This window comes from Jaculus jaculus, chromosome 2 (genome assembly GCF_020740685.1).
Source record: "Jaculus jaculus isolate mJacJac1 chromosome 2, mJacJac1.mat.Y.cur, whole genome shotgun sequence".
Classification (NCBI taxonomy): Eukaryota; Metazoa; Chordata; class Mammalia; order Rodentia; family Dipodidae; genus Jaculus; species Jaculus jaculus.
In genome coordinates, this window is record NC_059103.1 from 9,916,850 (window position 1) to 9,934,679 (window position 17,830).

A 17,830-nucleotide genomic window follows, 5' to 3' on the forward strand; every position below is an offset into this window, starting at 1 on the left:
GTGAGCCACCATGCCCAGCTTTAAATAATTTTTTTTAAAATTACATACTAGACCAGGTGTGCTGGTACCTTTTGTAATCCCACCACCTGGGAAGCTGAGGCAAGAGCATTGAGAGTTGAAGGCCAGCATGGGTTATGTTGCATAGCAAGTATCAAGTGACTGTGTAGTAAGGCCCTGCCTCAAAATGACAAAGTGGGGCTGGAGAGGTGGCTTAGCGGTTAAGCGCTTGCCTGTGAAGCCTAAGGACCCCAGTTCAAGGTTCGATTCCCCAGGACCCTTGTAATCCAGATGCGCAAGGTGGTGCATGCATCTGGAGTTCGTTTGCAGTGGCTGGAGGCCCTGGTGCGCCTATTCTCTCTATCTATCTGCCTCTTTCTCTGTCTGTCACTCTCAAATAAATAAATAAAATGACAAATGAAAATAAGATAGAAATCAGCCTAGTGGTCCATATCTAAACCCATCACCCCAGAGGCTAAGGCAAAATTCATGAGTTTGAGGCCAGTCTGGTCTACGTAGTGAGATCTGGTCTCAAACAAATAAACAATAACAAAAAACTTACAAGAGACAATGGCAAGAGAAAAAAAAAGAGACAATGACAGATCTCATAACCTCAGTAACAATAAAGTCATGATAAGCAAAAGCAGTATTTTAAGATTCTAGCAGCATCCGGAATGGACTGTAAAACCCTGCAATTTGATGGTGTTTGTAAAAAGACTCACACCTTGCTAAAAATACTGGGCTGTTGCCAACATTCCATAGGTAGGTAGTGACAGATTTTAGGTGGAGATTCATAGTATATATAAAATAAAATAAACATTAAATTTATAAAAAATACTATAGAGAGCTGGGTGTGGCGGCACATGCCTTTAATCCCAGGACTTGGGAGGCAGAGGTATAGGAGGATCACCATGACTTTGAGGCCACCCTGAAACTCCACAGTGAATTCCACGTCATGAGACCATACCTTGGGGGGAAAAAAAACTAGAGAGGCAAATAAAAGAGAATCCCTATAAGTTCAAGGCCAGACTGGCCTACCTAAAGAGTTCCAAGCCAGCTAGGTCTACAAAGTAAGACCCTGCCTCAAAACAAACAAAAAGCAACAATTGCCCATGGTGACACATGCCTGGTATCATAGCACTTGGAAGGTAGTGGCAGGAGGATCTAGCTACATAAGAGTTTGGGGCCAGCTGGACTACAGGAAACCCTGCCTAAAAACAAACAGGACTGGAGAGTTGTCTTAGTGGTGAAGGTGTTTGCCTGCAAAGCCAAAGGACCCAGGTTCGACTCTCCAGGACCTACATAAGCCAGATGCACAAGGGGGCGCACGCATCTGGAGTTCATTTGCAATGGCTGGAGGCCCTGGTGCTTCCATTCTCTCTTTCTCTACCTGCCTATTTCTGTATGTCTCTCTCTCAAATAAGTAAATAAAGATAAAATATTTTTTAAAAAACCTGGGACATTGGGAGACTGGGCCTACAGGTCTGTAGCAGAGTGCTGGCCTAGCATGTTAAAGGCCCTGGCTTCGATTTCCATGATGGTAAAGATGCAGTGCTCCAGGGACACAGCAAATGACACGATGCCATCAGTAGACCAGAGGAACAAAGAGAATGGAGACGGTAATGTCCCCAGTGAGCCCAATAAGGCGTCCTGTCGCTCAAGGGCAGTCCTGCCTCTCAAACCCCAGAGGAGGAGGTGGGCAGGGTTAGGGAGGAGATTCTGGAAGGAAAGTACAGGGCTCAGAGCTCTGCCTGGGGTTCTTTGATGGTCTTGCCAGGACACTGAGGGCACCCGAGAACAGCACACATGCAAAGTGGAGAAAGGCTAGGAGATGAGAGCGAGCAAGAGGCCAGTTCAAAGGTCCCACTCACCCCTCCAGCCCGGCTTCCCGGCGACCCTCCGGTCCTCACCTCGGCACTGCTTGTTCCCATCTGTAGCCTCGAACCCTTTGTTACAGCTACAGCCCGTGACCGGCTGCTCAGCCCACTGCCCATCCTCCCGGCAGTACAGGCTGGGGCTGGGGCCGAGGGCAGGGACGGCGTCAGCCACACAGCTGCCCGCCACGGGCACCACCAGCTCCCTCGGCACGGTCTCTGGGAAGTAGGTCAGGTTCATGGTGAGCTGGGAGCACTTTTTGTAGAAGAGGTGCAGGGAGAGCAGGGCCATGCAGGCCCCCTGGTCCTGGAAAGCCAGGTAGAAGCCAGCCTTGCTGAGCGGCCCCAAGCGCAGGGTCTTGATGTTCACCTTCCCGGTAGCCTCCGTCCCAGGGCGCTTGCGGGTCAGATGCTCTGCAGCCACTGTGTCCACCTGCCCGGCAAAAGGGACACCCAGAGACGCACTTCTAAGTATTCCTCTGAGGACCTAGAAGACAGTCTTCTCCTAACTCCCTTCCCCATCATTTCACCTCCGGTTCTGGGACTTTCTTTCGACCTTCCTAACTGCAATCTTTTTGTTCGTTTTGTTTTTTGTTTCGAGGTAGGGTCTCACTCTAGCTCAGGCTGACCTGGACTTCACTACGGAGTCCCAGGGTGGCCTCGAACTCACAGTGATCCTCCTACCTCTGCTTCCCGAGTGCTGGGATTAAAGGGGTGCGCCACCATACCGGGCTCTAATTGCAATCTTTGACAGGCCCCAAAGCTGTCCCTGAGTCCGTGTGTCCACCCTGTCCTGCCTGGGTCTCCCAGTTCGTTTGTTTGTTCTACAAACACTGGAGAACCTCTACAACATGACCTCAGGGACAGGAGAAAGAAATGAGGAATCATAAAAGTGACAGGCAGCCAGGGCGTAACTTGGGATCCCAGCACTCGTGATGAAGAGGTAGAGGTGACATCACCAAGAGTTCGAGGCCAGCCTGAGACTACATAGTGAATTCCAGGTCAGCTTGGGCTAGAGTGAGACTCTATCTCGAAAAACCAAAACCAAAAACAAAAAAAAAAAGGGAATTCAAGCGAGCAAGCAAACTAATTAAAGAAGCCAGATATGGTAGTGCACGCCTTTAATCCCAACACTTGGGAGGCAGAGATAGGAGGATCACTGTGAGTTTCAGGCCAGCCTGAGACTACATAGTGAATTCTAGGCCAGGCTGGGCTACAGTGAGACCCCCCCCACCTCAAAAAGGCTTTTTTTTTTTTTTTTTTTTTTAAACAAGGAGGGCTGGAGAGATAGCTTAGTGGTTAAGGCACTTGCCTGCAAAACCTAAGGACCCAGGTTCCATTCCGCAGGACCCACAAAAGCCAGATGCACAAGGTGGCATATGCACCTGAAGTTTGTTTGCAGTGGGGCACCCACTTTCTCTGTTTCTCAAATAAATACATAAAACATTTTTTAAGCCAGGTGTGGAGGCGCATGCCTTTAGTCCCAGCCCTTGAGAGGAAGAAGTAGGAAGATCTTCATGAGTTCGAGGCCACCCTGAGACTCCACAGTGAATTCCAGGTCAGCCTGGGCTAGAGTGAGACCCTACCTTGAAAAACTAAAAAGAAAAAAAAAAAAAAAAAAAAACCTAGGTTACAAAGCCCTGCTCTGTGTTGGGCTCAGTAGTCCCACATATAATGCCAATTCTCAACAAGAAGCCAAGAACCACTTTTTTTTTGGGCACATGTGTGTGTTTTTACGGGTGTGCCAGGGTCACTTGCCACTACAGTCAGATACCTGCTCAGCTTTCCCTGGGTGGCTGAGGAACTGATCCCATACTGGCAGGCTTAGGGAGCAAGGGTCTTGAACCCCCGCGCAACCTCCCCAGGCTCAAGCACCACTGTTTAACTTGGAAGCTTCAAGCCAAGCCCTCAAAGCTCCTAACTGCACATGGTGGCATAATCTGGTGTGTGTGGGAGGGTGGATTTAACATTTAGAAGACAGGTAGGAGCCAAGAGTGGTGGTACACACCTTAAAGCCGACCTAGCACTTGGGAGATGGAGGCAGAGGATCACGAGTTTAAGGGCAGCTTCAGCTGTAAAAGGGAGTATGAAGCCAGCCCCGACTACATGAGACCCGGTCACAAAAAAATAAAATAAAATAGCCGGGCGTGGTGGCACATGCCTTTAATCCCAGCACTCAGGAGGCAGAGGTAGGAGGATCATGGTAAGTTCGAGGCCACCTTGAGACTACATAGTTAATTCCAGGTCAGCCTGAGCCAGAGTGAGACCCTACCTAGAAAAAACAAAACAAACAACAATAATAATAATAATGATGATGATGATGGCTGGGGAGATGGCTTAGCAGTTAAGGCACTTGCCTGCGAAGCCAATGGAGATTTGATCCCAGGATGCACTTAAGCCAAATGCACAAGGTGGAACGTACATCTGGAGTTCATTTTTCTTTTTTAATTTTGTTTTTATATATTTGAGAGCAACAGAGAAAGAGAAAAAGAGGCAGATAGAGAGAAAATGGGTACACCAGAGCCTCCAGCCAATGCAAACGAACTGCAGATGCATGTACCTTGTTCATCGGGCTTATGTGGGTCCTGGGGAATCGAGCCTCAAACTGGGGTCCTTAGGCTTCAAAGGCAATCGCTTAACCACTAAGCCACTTCTTCAACCCTGGAGTTCATTTTTCATTTGCAATAGCTAGATGCTCTGGCACACCCATTCCCTCTCTCTATCTCAAATAAATAAATAAACTATTTAAAATTATGAAAAAGATAAAATAAACACAAGGGCTGGGGGATGGCTTAGCAATTAAAGGTGCTTGCTTGCAAAGCCTGCTGACCCAGATTCAATTCCCCAGTAGACACACAAAACCCAGATGCAAAAACTGTGGCAGAAACTGGGCATGGTGGCACATACCTTTAATCCCAGCATTCAGGAGGCAGAGGTAGGAGGATCACTGTTAGTTTGGGCCAGACTACAGAGTAAGTTCCAGTCAGCCTGGGCTACAGTGAGACCTTACCTCAAAAAATGAAAAAATAAATAAATATAGGGGTTGAGGCAGGGTGTGGTGGCGCACACCTTTAATCCCAGCACTTGGGAGACAGAGGTAGGAGGATCACCAAGAGTTTGAGGCCACCCTGAGACTGCACAGTGAATTCCAGGTCAGCCTGTGCTAGAGTGAGACCCTACTTCGGAAACCAAAAAAGAAAAGGGGGGATGTTGAGGGCTGGAGAGATGGCTTAGCGGTTAAGGCATTTGCCTGCAAAGCCAAATGACGTAGATTTGATTCTCTAGGACCCTCTTAAGCGAGATGCACAAAGTGGCATATGCATCTGGAGTTTGTTTGCAGCAGCTGGAAGCCCTGGTGTGCCCAGTCTCTCTCTGTCTCTCCCTCTCTCTCTCTCTCTCTCTCTCTCTCTCTCTGTCTCTCTCTCTCCTTCTTTCTCTCTGTCTCCAATAAATTTTTAAAAAAGGATTGAGTACATGGCTCAGAGGTTAAAGGTGTTTGCTTGCGAAGCCTGGGTTCAATTCCTTAGCACCCATGTCAAGCCAGGCATAAAGAAGCTCAATGTCTCACGTTTGTCCGCAGCAGCAAGACCTTGCACGCACGCGCGCGCGCGCACGCGCGCACACACACACAAATAAATGCATAAAAACTTAGCAAAACTAAATAATAATAAAATAAAAACAAAAAAAAAGATAGGTTAGAGTGGGGAGTGGTGGTGCACGCCTTTAATGCCAACACTCGGGAGGCAGAGGTGGCAGGATCTTCCTGAGTTCAAGGCCACCCGAGACTACCGAGCGAATTCCAGGTCAGCCTGAACTACACTACTGTCCTCAGTCGGTCCACATTTGCCCAGGAGCAGCAGTTCACCTTATATCCTGCTTTTCCATCCATCCACAATATCACTTCTACCAAATACCCTGGAAGAAGGCCCTAGAAACTCATCAAACTTATCCCTTTAAGTCAGCTGTAGACTCCTAGGCCAGGGCGGTGCCTGGGTACCTTGATGTACGGGTTCTCCATCCAGGCTGGCGTGTGGGCCGTGGCAGTATCAGCTTCGCTCTCGTAGTAGAAGACGGTGAAGGTCTCCTTGCAGGAGCGGCCAGCCCGCGGCAGGGACAGACACTCGAGCATGGTGAAGCGCAGCGTGGCGTACACGTGCACGGCGCCCCGCCGCGGTACCCAGCCCGTGCGCAGCCAGTGAGCCTGGCCCGGGGCGCGCTGCACGTCACACACCTCATAGGTGCGCACGCTGTGCTGCTCCTCGTCCAGACCGCTCAGCTCCTCCCACTGCGGACACACAGAGGTCAGTCTATTTATTAGAGAGAGGGTAAGAGCCAGGGAGAGGAAGAGAGAGAGGGAGAGAGAGAGAGAGAGAGAGAGAGAGAGAGAATGGGCGCAACCAGGGCTTCCAGCCACCGCAAAGGAACTCCAGATGCAATGCGCCTCCTTGGGCATCTGGCCTATGTGGGTCCGGGGGAATTGAACAGAGGTCCTTTGGCTTTGCAGGCAAGAGCCTTAACCGCTAAGCCATCTCTCCAGCCCTCCTTCTCTTTTAGAGCAGTGGTGATGCGGGAGGTGGGTGGCCCAGAAATACCCTTCCAGGCCAGGCGTGGTTGTGCACGCCTTTAATCCCAGCAATGGGGAGGCAGAGGCAGGAGGATCGCCATGAGTTCAAGGCCACCCTGAGACTGCACAGTGAATTCCAGGTCAGCCTGGGCTAGAGTGAGACCCCTCCTCAAAAAAAAAAAAAATTATATATATATGTGTGTGTATCCTTCCACCCTCTTTCCTCAGTTTCCCTCCTGAGTTAGTGATTCAGCTCTCCTTACCTGGCCTTCTGCCTGAGGGTAAGTCACCCACTTCAGATCCGCAGTTTCCAGTTTTGTGTTCAGTAGGGTCTCTAAGACAGAAAGACAAAATGAGCACTTGGCAGAGGAGTGGGGAAGGAGCAGGAACATTAGGTGGCTGAGAACAGAAGAGAATGTAAAGGAAGCAGGTGACTCGCTGGACCTCCAGGGTTGTGAGCCTCTGATTTCATGCTTCTTGCTCTAGCTGCTTGTCAAAACTTTTAGAGCCAGGATCTCCTGAGTGTCTGTGCCCAGGGGGAGGGAGGAGACCCATGTCGTAAAAGTCTAGGACTCAAAGCTGGGGCGAGGTGGCTCACTTCTTTAATCCCAGCATTCGGGAGGCAGAGGTAGGAGGACTGCGTGAGTTCGAGGCCACCCTGAGGCTCCGTAGTGAATTCCATATCAACCTGGGCTAGACTGAGACCCTACCTCGAAAAGCCAAAACAAAAAAGAAAAATGTCTAGGACTCAGACAAAATTTAATAGGCTGTAGCTCAAGGCTGGAGAGATGGTGTAAGGATTAAGGGGCTTGTCTGGGAAGCCTAAGGACCCAGATTCGATTTCCCAGGACCCACATAAGCCAGATGCACAAGAGGGCACATGCCTCTGAAGTTTGTTTGCAGGGCTGGAGGTCCTAGCATGCCCATTCTATCTATCATCCACATATCTTTCTATCTGTCTGTCTATCTGTCTGTCTGTCTATCCATGTGTGTCATCCTCTCTCTCTTAAATAAATGAATAAATTTTTTAAAAAGAGACTGCAGCTGTGGCTCTGTAGTCCAGTCCAGTGTGAGGGGCAGGAGGCTCAAGCCAAGACTAGAGTGCAGGCCTAGAATCCTCCAGTAAGGGGCTGGGAGTGTGGTTCAATGGTAGAACACTAGCCTTGGAATCCTTCAGTTATAGGCTGGAGGTGTGGCTCTACCATGTGCAAGGACCTGGGTTCTTTTTCTTTTTCTTTTGGTTTTTCGAGGTAGGGTCTCACTCTGGCCCAGGCTGACCTGTAACTCACTATGCAGTCTCAGGGTGGCCTCGAACTCACGGCAATCCTCCTACCTCTGCCTCCTGAGTGCTGGGATTAAAGGCGTGCGCCGCCACACCTGGCTGGACCTGGGTTCTAACGCCAGACACAAAACCTCAAAAAAAAAAAAAAAAAAAAAAAAAACCCCACACCTAGGAGTGGTAGCAAAACAGCTCGAAGTCTGTGATCCTAGCACGTGGAACCGGGAGGCAGGAGTATCAGGAATTGTACACCAGCCTCAGCTATAAAAGTTTGAGGCCAGCCGGAGCTACAAGATAGATACCTGTCTCAAAACAAAACACCCGAACAGCCCAGCTCTGGCCCTGACCCCATAGGGGCAGAGGGCTGCTGGTACCAGCCGCTGCTCCCTACAGACCTGTCTCCACATTCCCTTCCCCAAGTGCCAGAGTTGGCCTCCCTCCCAACTCTCCTCCTCTTCCCCCGCCCCCACCCCCTTTCACACCGAACACCCCAGTCCTGCCCTCCTTCAAGGTGGTGCCCGCTTGCCAGAAGCACCGCCCCTCCCCCCATTTGCTGCCCTCAGAGAAGGAAATGCTGGAGGCCAGGACGCTTGGGTTCCCGCCCTGGCTGCTGCAGAGGCTCTGCCACATCTGGATTTGGTTATGGGAAGGAAAAGAAAAGAGGAGGGGATTTTAGGGGTGTGCATGTAAGTGGGGAGAGTGTGAGCGCACCTGGCTGCTGGGATTTAGGTGGGGGAGACAAGGTGCTGGTGGGGGGGGGAGACAGTTAGGAGAAACTCGCAGCCAACTTCTTCCACAGTGGAATCTGGAGAGAGGGTTGGGGAAACCCCCCCTTCCCAAAGGACAAGCAACGTGGGGGGCAGAAAGCTGGGGACTTGGGAGGGAGGAGAGTGGGCCCCCCGGGAATGCAGCAGCGCACCTGGAACGCGGTCCCCGCCCTCCCCTTTGGGGTTGCAGAGGAGAAAGGGTGAAGAGAAGGTAGGGTGGAGACCAGGTGATGTCCACGGGGCAGGCAGGAACCTGGCCAGCCCGAGGTGAGGTCCAGGGAAGGGGGGTGGGAACCTACGGGGTGGCAAGAGACAGCCCAGCACATGGGGGACAGGATGCCTGGGGTTCTGGGAAGGGGGTGGCTAGAAGCTGCCGTCCCCACCCTCCATTGTTCCCAGTCCAGATAGTGTTTTCCTGTCTCCAATTTACACGCTGTCTCTGCTCCAGGGTAGTTCTCAGAGCTGAGGGCAGCCTCACCTTCTCCCTCCTTCCATCTCATCTCGGCGCCTCCAGCTTGCATTCATTTTTCAGCTTCTCTGCCCCCCCCCCACTCTCTTAAACTCTTGTCCACCAAATAGAAGTTCTCTTTCTGATTGTCACTCCCCCGCCCCCTGGGCTGTCTCACTTTACACCCTCCAGGGGCTGTGTGGCCTTGGATAAACGACTTAACATTTTCTAAAGTCCCAGTCACCCTCATCTGTGAAATGGGATGGGACAATAGAACCTGACTTCCCCGGGGCCTGCTAAAAATGCGAATAACATGTCAAACAAATGTGTTTGGGTACAGGTAACGAACATGAAAATGAGTCTTTTCCACTTTATCCTTCTTTCCCTCCTCCCTACACTTCCATCTTCTTGGAATTTTTTTTTCTCTTTTTTTGCCCATTTGGTACCTTGTCCCCTGGCCCTCTGCCTCACCCGCCCCCCCCCTTCACACTCAGTCTTTGATCCCCAGCCCAGAGCAGCACTGCCCAGCCTGGAGGTAGAAGGGTTTTCCAACTGCCGCTGCCTCTAATTCCTTCCTTTCAGAAGCCCACCCCGCCCCATGGCCCGCTCCCCAGATACTCCTTTGATTGTAAGCGGGGAAGACCGTGTGGGGAGGGGGTCTCACTGAGAGGAGATTAGGGAAGCTGAGAGGAAGGTTTATGGGAAGTGGGCAGCCCCAAGAGGGAGGGGATGAGGGGAAGTGAAAGACCCACAGATCTTGAAGAACATTTTTGGAGGGGAATATATATATCACCCAGAAAGTTGGGGTGACCTAGGAGATAGCTAGGTTGAGTTAGGGTGACAGGAGCCCACACAAGACAGTTTCTGCATGCTCAGAAGACGGGAAGAAAGCTACAGGCTCAGGAAAAGCTGGGGGCTAGGCGGCATTTAAAAGGTGGGGCTACACCTGGAGAAAACCAGAGGGCGCGTGCCCGGAGGCAGTGGTAGGGCCAGCCATTTGGGGTCTGGAGTGTGACTTCAGAAGGGCACCATCCTGACAGGGGTGCGGATGTGAAGTGTCCAGGTGTGAACGCTAAGGAATGGGCGGTGAGGGTCTTTTTATGGCCTAGCAGGGAATTTCTGGTTTCATCTGCAGTGGCTCCTACCGAAAGTTTTCCTCACGTTTGGCCAGAGGCAGGAAATGGGACAGAAACTTTGGGGACAGTTTTGAAGATTGGGGTGAGAAGGAAAAGAAATACTGCTAGAGGAGTTAGGCGTAAGTGTTTTAGAGAGCCCTGGGTAGGGGAATGTCCCGGGTCGGAGCCCGACTCCATCTCTTTCCCAAACAAAAGAAAACTCCACTCCCCGCCAGGCCGCCTCCTCCCCGCCCCCCTCCCGTTCCAGCATTATTGGTCCGAAGTGTTTGAGGGTGCCTGGTTTGGGGCAGGGAAAGATCAGGCTCCTCCACTCTGAGGCCCAAGTTTGGGGGACACTCCAAGAATGGGGGAGTGCACCCCTCACAAACTCACCTTCTACTGCAGCTGCGATCGAAGCCCAGCAGAGCAGCGCCCGGAGCTCCATGGCGCCTCCTCACTGTGGCTGGATCCGATCCGAGTTTGGGGGCCCTAGCCCCCCCAGATCTGACCCTCCCCTGAGAGCGGGTGCAAGCCGTCTTCTCCGCTCGGAACTCTCGGTCGGGGGCCTTCAGCGAAGGCCCATGAGGGAGGAGGGTGCGCCGGGCACCCCGCGCTCAGGTGTGGCCCCCCGTGTCCCCGCGGAGAGAGCGCGCGCGCTCGGGCGCGCGCAGACGAAGAGGCCGGCTTTGGGGTGGGGGCGTCCCTGGCAGTGGTGGGCGTTGGGCAGGCGTAGAGAGAGACGTGGCTGGAATCAGGGGGTCCCTCCGTGGGCCTTGGGGTCTCGCCCTGGCTGGCTGGCTGCTCACGGTCTCCCCCGCTCCCTGGAGAGGCTGTGCTCTTGCCGCCGCCGGGCCGAGTGCGCTCCGCGCGGGCGGGGAGGGTGGGAGTCCAAGCGGGGACCGGGCGGGAGGGAGGGACAGAGGGAGGGAAGGAGACGGCAGCGCCCGGTCGGGCAGGGACTGGGCCGGGCGGCGCCTGGCTGTAGGAAGGAGGGGTTCACCGGGGAGGCGGGGGCAGCTTCCCCTAGCCGGGGTTCTGGGATGAGGGGAGAGGATGGGAGGGGGGATAAACCGAGAGCATTGATTGGCCTGCAGGCTACTGAATAATTCATGGAGGAAGCGGAGACCGGCGCCCCAGCCTGCAACTTGGGAAGTTAAGGGAAAGTTTGGAGAAGGGGGAGGGGTGGCGCCCGAGAAGTGCCGGGGACCGCCCCAGACATGCACAAGGTGGCGGTGCGCCCTGCCTGGCATGGCTGTGTGTGGCTCGCAGAGCCCGAGGGACCCTCGGGATCGGACCGAGCCCTGCAAGCACCAGACGGCCGAGAAGACATCCAGCAACGCGCAGAGCCTCGCAGTAAAAAAGCGCGCCACACACACACTGCCCGCTTTGATCTTGCATAGGACTTGTGATTCTCCTGGGATTGCACGGTTCGGGATAGTAGAAGAGATCTACAGGGGCTGCAGAGATGGCTCAGCGGTTAAAGGCGCTTGCTTGCAAGGACTTGCGACCTGGGTTCGAATCCCCAGTACCCACACGCATAAACTGGCGCATGCATCTGGAGTTCTATCTCTCCCTGCAAATAGACAACTAAGTAATTTTTAAAAAGGTAGATCTACACTGTTTTTCATTTATTCATTTCTTTGCAAGGAGAGGGAGAGAACGGGCGCACCAGGGCTTCTTGTCGCTGCAAACGAACTCCAGATGCATGCACCACTTTTTTGCAGCTGGCTTTTTTTTTTTTTTTTGCAGCTGGCTTTAAATGCGATCTGGGGACTCGAACCCCGGGCTGTCAGGTTTTACAAGCAAGCGACTTTAACCGCTGAGTCATCTCTACAGGTCCAGATCTATGCTTTAGAGGATGTAAGTCTGCCCAGGGGCCACCCAGGCAACCATCCCAGCTTCCAAGCCTCAGGAGTCAACCTTCACACAGCATTGCTTTTAAGTACTGGAGACCCTCTGTGCACTCGGTCCAGCGCTGAAAAAAAAAAAAAAAGAGGCTGGGACAGTGATTGGAGAACGCATAGTGCTATAGAAAAACAGAGGACGCAAAAATAAATAAAAAGGTAGGCGTGTCAGAGAGGGTGAGGGGTCCAGAGAGATGTCCAAGTCACTGGTCTCACTCTCACTCTCGCTTTTTTTTTTGGGGGGGGTCCCCACCCCCGCCGCCTGCAGCCATGACCTCTGTGGTGGGGGGCGGGCTGCTGCTGTCTTTCCTGAGGCTGTTTCCTGTCTGGCTCCTGGGGGCCCACACGGGATGGCTGGGAGGGGCCCTTCCTTCCATTTGCCAACTCGCTTCCCCCCCCCCCATCCAAGCCATCAGTTTGAGGGGAGGATCCAGAAAAGTCATGCTCCTCTTGGGGTGCGGACTACCCGAGCAGGTCCCTGAAGGGCTGCTGGAATGGGCTTGGAGTTAAAGGTAATAAGAGAATATAGTGTCTGGGACACCTGGAGGAGTGCCAAGTACCCCAGCCCCGCCCCCCCCCCAGAGGACAGAGAAGACCCCTGATGACCTCTTGTCCCCGCGCACTTATCTTCCTGCCGCAAGCAATGCTCCCCACACCCCTGTCCTTCCTCGTTGCCCTGCCTGGGTCCTGCTCCGGGGTGGCGGGTCAAGGAGGGCAGGAAACAGCCGGCTTGGCTGGAGCCAGGCTGACCGGCGGGAGCTGGGAATTCCCTCCTCCTTCCCCATCTAGGCTCAGGCTCCCCTTTCCTTATCCACATACGCCCCCCCACTTTTCTGTGGCTTTCACTCCGCCCACGGGTCCTCTAGTCTCGTCTTCTGTCTCCTCTGGACTGTACCCTCGGATCCCTGCAGACCCTTGATTACTGGAATTTTCTCCGGAGGAGCAGGTCCGGAGAGGAACCGAGGAAGGACGGAGGGAGAGACTGATGAGAACTCAGTCTGTGGAGGTGACAGGCCTCATAGGAATTGCCTCAGGGTAGAAAACATCCAGCCTGTTCCACTTGAGGTCCTCTGGCCCCTTCTCCATCCTGTAACCCTATTCCTAGAATGTAGTGTATACCAATAAAAAAATAAAATGAACATTTGTTGAAGTACTGCTGTGTGCTGAGATATAAAGATTTGTAAAGCATGGGGAAAAAAAAAAAAGCCCTCCAAAATTTAGTGACTTGTAATCCCAGCACTCAGGAGGTAGAGATAGGAAGACCAGACTAACTCACCTCGCCACATGGTGCCGCTCAAAATAATAATCATGATAATAAAAATCTGGTGCCAAGTTTGGTGGCTCATGCCTTTAGTCCCAGCGCTTGGGTGGCAGAGGTAGGAGAATCACCGTGAGTTCAAGGCCAGCCTAAGACTACATAGTGAACTCCAGGTTAGCCTGGGCTAGAGAGAGACCCTACCTCCAAAAACCAAAAACCAAAACAAAAAAAAACAAAAAAAATCTGGTGACAGTCCCATGATTTCCCCTTTCCATGGAAATGACGCCTGAGATTTTTACTCTATTGCTCAGGAAGCACCTTCCATTTATCCTGTTGGTATGAGATCATTTCTTCCACCAGCAGACCACCAGAACCACTTGGTGGCTAAGAGAAATATCTACCAAATTCCACGGCGCCTGTGAGCACCTGCAATGCTAACTTAGCTCAGGAAGCAGCGGCAACAGAATTGCCAAAAGTTCTAGGCCAGTCAGGGATGCATAGTGAGACCCTGTCTCAATTAAAAAAAAAAAAAAAAAAAAGAAAAGAAAAGAAAAAGAAAAAGCCGGGCCAGTGGCTCTCGCCTTTAATCCCAGCACTCAGTATGCAGAGGTAGAAGGTTCCTCGTGAGTTTGAGGTCACCCTGAGGATATATAGTGAATTCTAGGTCAGCCTGAGCTAGAGTGAGACCCTACCTCAAAACATCAACAGCAACAAAAAGGCCAGGCATGGTAGCAAACTGTCTTTAATCACAGCATTCAGGAGGCCCAGGTAAAGGATTACTGAGAGTTCAAGGCCAGCCGGTGACTACATAGTGAATTCCAGGTCAGCCTGGTCTCCAGCAAGACCTTACCTTGAAAAAACAAAGCAAGAAGCAGGAGGGCTGGAGAGGTCGTTCAGATGGTTATCTGCAAGCATGAAAGCCTGAGTATGAATCCTGGACGCCACCCATATAAGAAGCTAGGCACAGCAGAGCGGGCCTGTCATCCAAGTATTGGGGAGATGGAGACAGGAGGATCCCTGGGACTTGCTGGCTAACTAGTCTAGCTAAAAAAAGGGGACCTGCAAATTCCATAAGAGACACCGTCTAAAAATAAGGTGCAGGGGGGCCTGGAGAGATGGCTCAGCAGTTAAGGTGTTTGCCTGTAAAGCTTAACAACCTGAGATTAAGTCCCCAGTACCTACGTAAAGCCAAATGCACATTCATTTGCACCAGCAAATGCTGCAACCATGCTCCCCACAAAGGCATATAAATGTTATTAAATTAAAAAAGCTGGGGACGCTGGAGAGATGGCTTAGCGGTCAAGATGCTTGCCTGCAAAGCAAAAAGACCCAGGTTCAATTCCCCAGGAAGCACATAAGCCAGATGCACAAAGTGGTACATGTATCTTGGAATTCCTTTGCAACAGCTGGAGGCCCTGGCATGACCATTCTCTCTCCCTCTCTCTCTCAAATAAATAAATAAAAATAAAAATAAAACTTAATAAAGAAAAAAACAGGCAACAGCCCATCCCTTTCCACCATAAACCATAGTTCTCACTTCTCTTCCTTCATCCCAGCCTATCCTTTCTTGGCTTATTTAACTCTGTCAGGTTCAAAGTTCAAATTTATTTCAAAGCTCATGAGGTTTAAACTTCAGGACCCATCACCTGCCTGGCTCTTTCCATGTGCCTAGTTAATGAATGTCCTCACTTTAAACAGATTTTAAAGTAAGCCATCACACAAGAGCCCTTACAAGTGCCCTGAAAAACAAGGTTGGTTTCTTTTTTCTTTTCTTTTTTTTTTTTTTTTCTGTTTGTTTGTTTGTGTTTGAGGTGGGATCTCACTCTAGCACAAGCTGACCTGAAATTCACTCTGTAGTTCCAGGCTGGCCTCAAACTCACAGTGATCCTCTTACCTCTGCTTCCTGAGTGTTGGGACTTCTGAGTGCTGGGATTAAAGGTGTGTGCCACCACACCTGGGGCTGAAAAAGTAATTTTTAAAAAAAAAAATTTATTTTTTATTCATTATTTGAGAGAAAGGGGCAGATAGGGAGACAGAATGGGCGTGCCAGAGCCTCTAGCCACTGCAAACAAATTCCAGACACGTGCCACCTTGTGCATCTGGCTTATGTAGGGCCTGGGGAATCAAACCTGGGTCCTTTGGATTTGCAGGAATGTACTTTAACTGCTAAGCCATCTCTCCAGCCCTGAAAAAGGTTTTTTTTTCTTTTCTTTTCTTTTTCTTTTTTTTTTTTTTTTGGCTTTTTGAAGTAGGATCTCACTCTAGCCCAGGCTGTACTGGAATTCACTATGCAGTCTCAGGGTGGCCTTGAACTCACTGCAATCCTCCTACCTCTGCCTCTTGAGTGCTGGGATTAAAGGCACGTAAAAAAATTTTTAATTACTTTTTTTAGCCTGGCGTGGTGGCATATATATATATATGTATATATATATATGTGTATATATATATACACACACACACACACACACACACACACATTCTTTTTCTTTGAGCTGAAGAGATGGCTTAGCGGTTAAGGTGCTTGCCTGTGAAGCCTAAGAACCTAGGTTTGATTCTCTAGGTCCCACATAAGCCACATAAGATGGTGCATGCATCTGGAGTTCATTTGCAGTGGCTAGAGGTCCTGGTACGCCCATTCTCTCTCTCTCTCAATCTCTCTGTTTCAAATTTTAAAAAATTAAAAATATTTTTATTTATTTACTTGAGAGAGAGGCAGGCAGAGAGTGAGAATGAGCACACCAGGGCATCCAGCCACTGCAAACGAATTCCAGACATATGCACCACTTTGTGTATCTGGCTTACATGGTTCCTGGGTAATTGAACTGAGGTCTTTTGGCTTCGTAGGCAAGCACCTTAACTGCTAATCCACCTCTCCAGACCCCTTTTTTCGTTTTGTTGAGGTTGGGTCTCACTCTAGCCCAGGCTGACCTGGAATTAATTTGGTAATCTCAGGGTGGTCTTGAACTCGCTGAGATCCTCCTACCTCTGCCTCCTGAGTGCTGGGATTTTGTCTGTTCCTTTTGAGACAAGGCCTCACAATGTAGCTCCAGTGTCTGGAACTCAAAACGTACACTTCAGCTTCCACCATTGCCAGTATAACAGGAGTGAGCCACCACGCCCAGCTGGAGTACATTAACGTTAATATCTAATTTTATGTTCATAATTTTGTTTTCACTTCCTTAAGAAGGGTTGCTTTAAATTAATGGAAATTCAAGACAGAAAACGTAGACCCACCCCTACTTTGCCCACTACAAACCTTCCGGAATTCATCATACACAAAGTTCTCAGTGAAAAGTGTCAGGGATTTAATTTTGTTCATTTTTATTTATTTATTTGAGAGCAACACAGAGAGAGAGAGAATGGGCACTCCAGGGCCTCCAGCCACTGCAAACAAACTCCAGATATGTGCGCCTCCTTGTGCTTCTGGCTAGCGTGGGTCATGGGGAATCGAGCCTTGAACTGGGGTCCTTAGGCTTCACAGGCAAGCACTTAACCACTAAGCCATCTCTCCAGCCCCGGAAATTTTTTGTTTGTTTGTTTTTTTCAAGGCATGATCTCATGGTAGCCCAGGCTGACCTAGATCTCATCCTGTCGCTCCAGGCTGGCCTCAAACTCATAGCCAACCTCCTACCTCAGCCTCCCGAGGGTTGGCAATAAAGGTGTGCACCCCCATGCCCAGCCTGGCACATGGGTTTTGAGCTTGAATGGTTGTTTTTGCCTGTGGTTTCAGCACTAGGGAAGTGGAGGTGCATAGATCAAGAGGTCCAGATAGTCCTCAGCTAGTGATTTCAAAGCCAGCCTGGACTCTATGAGACCTTGTTTTGGAGAAACAAAACAGACAGAGAAGGTCTTACTCTGTAGCTTAGGCTCACCTGGAACTCTCAAAGAAGCTCAGCTCTAGTCTAGAACTGTGAACTGTCTTTCTTCCTGAGTGCTGAAATTACAGGCATAAACTTCCTTACACAGGTTTGTGTGTGTGTGTGTGTGTGCGCATGAGCACACGTGTGCGTGCGCGTGTGCGCACAATGGAACTCACTCTGTAGCCCAGGATGGCCTTGAACTCGTAATTCTCCTGCCTCAACTTTCTGAGTGCTGGGATCACAGATGTTTACCACCACACCCAGTTTTCACTATTCATTCTTTTATTGGTGTCAGTTTTTCATCCATTTTTTAAAAATGTTTTAATTTTTTATGTTTTTGGTTTTGCAAGGTAGGGTGTCACTCTAGCTCAGGTTGACCTGGAATCCACTATGTAGTCTCAGGGTGGCCTTGAACTCATGGCGATCCTCCTACCTCTGCCTCCCAAGTGCTGGGATTAAAGGCATGCGCCACCATACCTGGCTTCATTAATTTTTTAAAAATATATTTATCTCTCAATTCTTTTTTAAAAATATTTTTATTTGTTTATTTGAGAGCTACAGACAGAGAGAGAGAAAGGCAGATAGGGAGAGAATGGGCATGCCAGGGCCTGCAGACACGGCAAACAAACTCCAGACACCTCCTTGTGCATCTGGCTAAAGCGGGTCCTGGGGAATTGAGCCTTGAGCCAGGGTCCTTGGGCTTCACAGGCAAGCCATTTCTCCAGCCCTTAATTTTTTTTTTTTTTTTTGATGATATAGAATAT

The 17,830-nt window shown here is 50.5% G+C and overlaps 1 protein-coding gene across 2 annotated transcripts in view; it reads right to left on the reverse strand.

Annotated features, from left to right (window-relative positions):
- The window catches only part of Ephb4 (EPH receptor B4), a 32,506-nt gene extending 21,587 nt beyond the window's left edge, over window positions 1-10,919 (reverse strand). For both annotated transcript variants that reach the window (XM_045142725.1, XM_045142724.1), the window contains exons 1-4: window positions 10,438-10,919; window positions 6,699-6,769; window positions 5,869-6,156; window positions 1,908-2,304 (exon numbers count right to left, since the gene is read on the reverse strand). In XM_045142725.1, the coding sequence (XP_044998660.1) occupies window positions 1,908-2,304; window positions 5,869-6,156; window positions 6,699-6,769; window positions 10,438-10,489 (808 nt within the window). In that variant the 5' untranslated portion in view covers window positions 10,490-10,919. The remainder of the gene's footprint in view (window positions 1-1,907; window positions 2,305-5,868; window positions 6,157-6,698; window positions 6,770-10,437) is intronic.
- Between the last annotated feature and the right edge of the window lie 6,911 nt (window positions 10,920-17,830).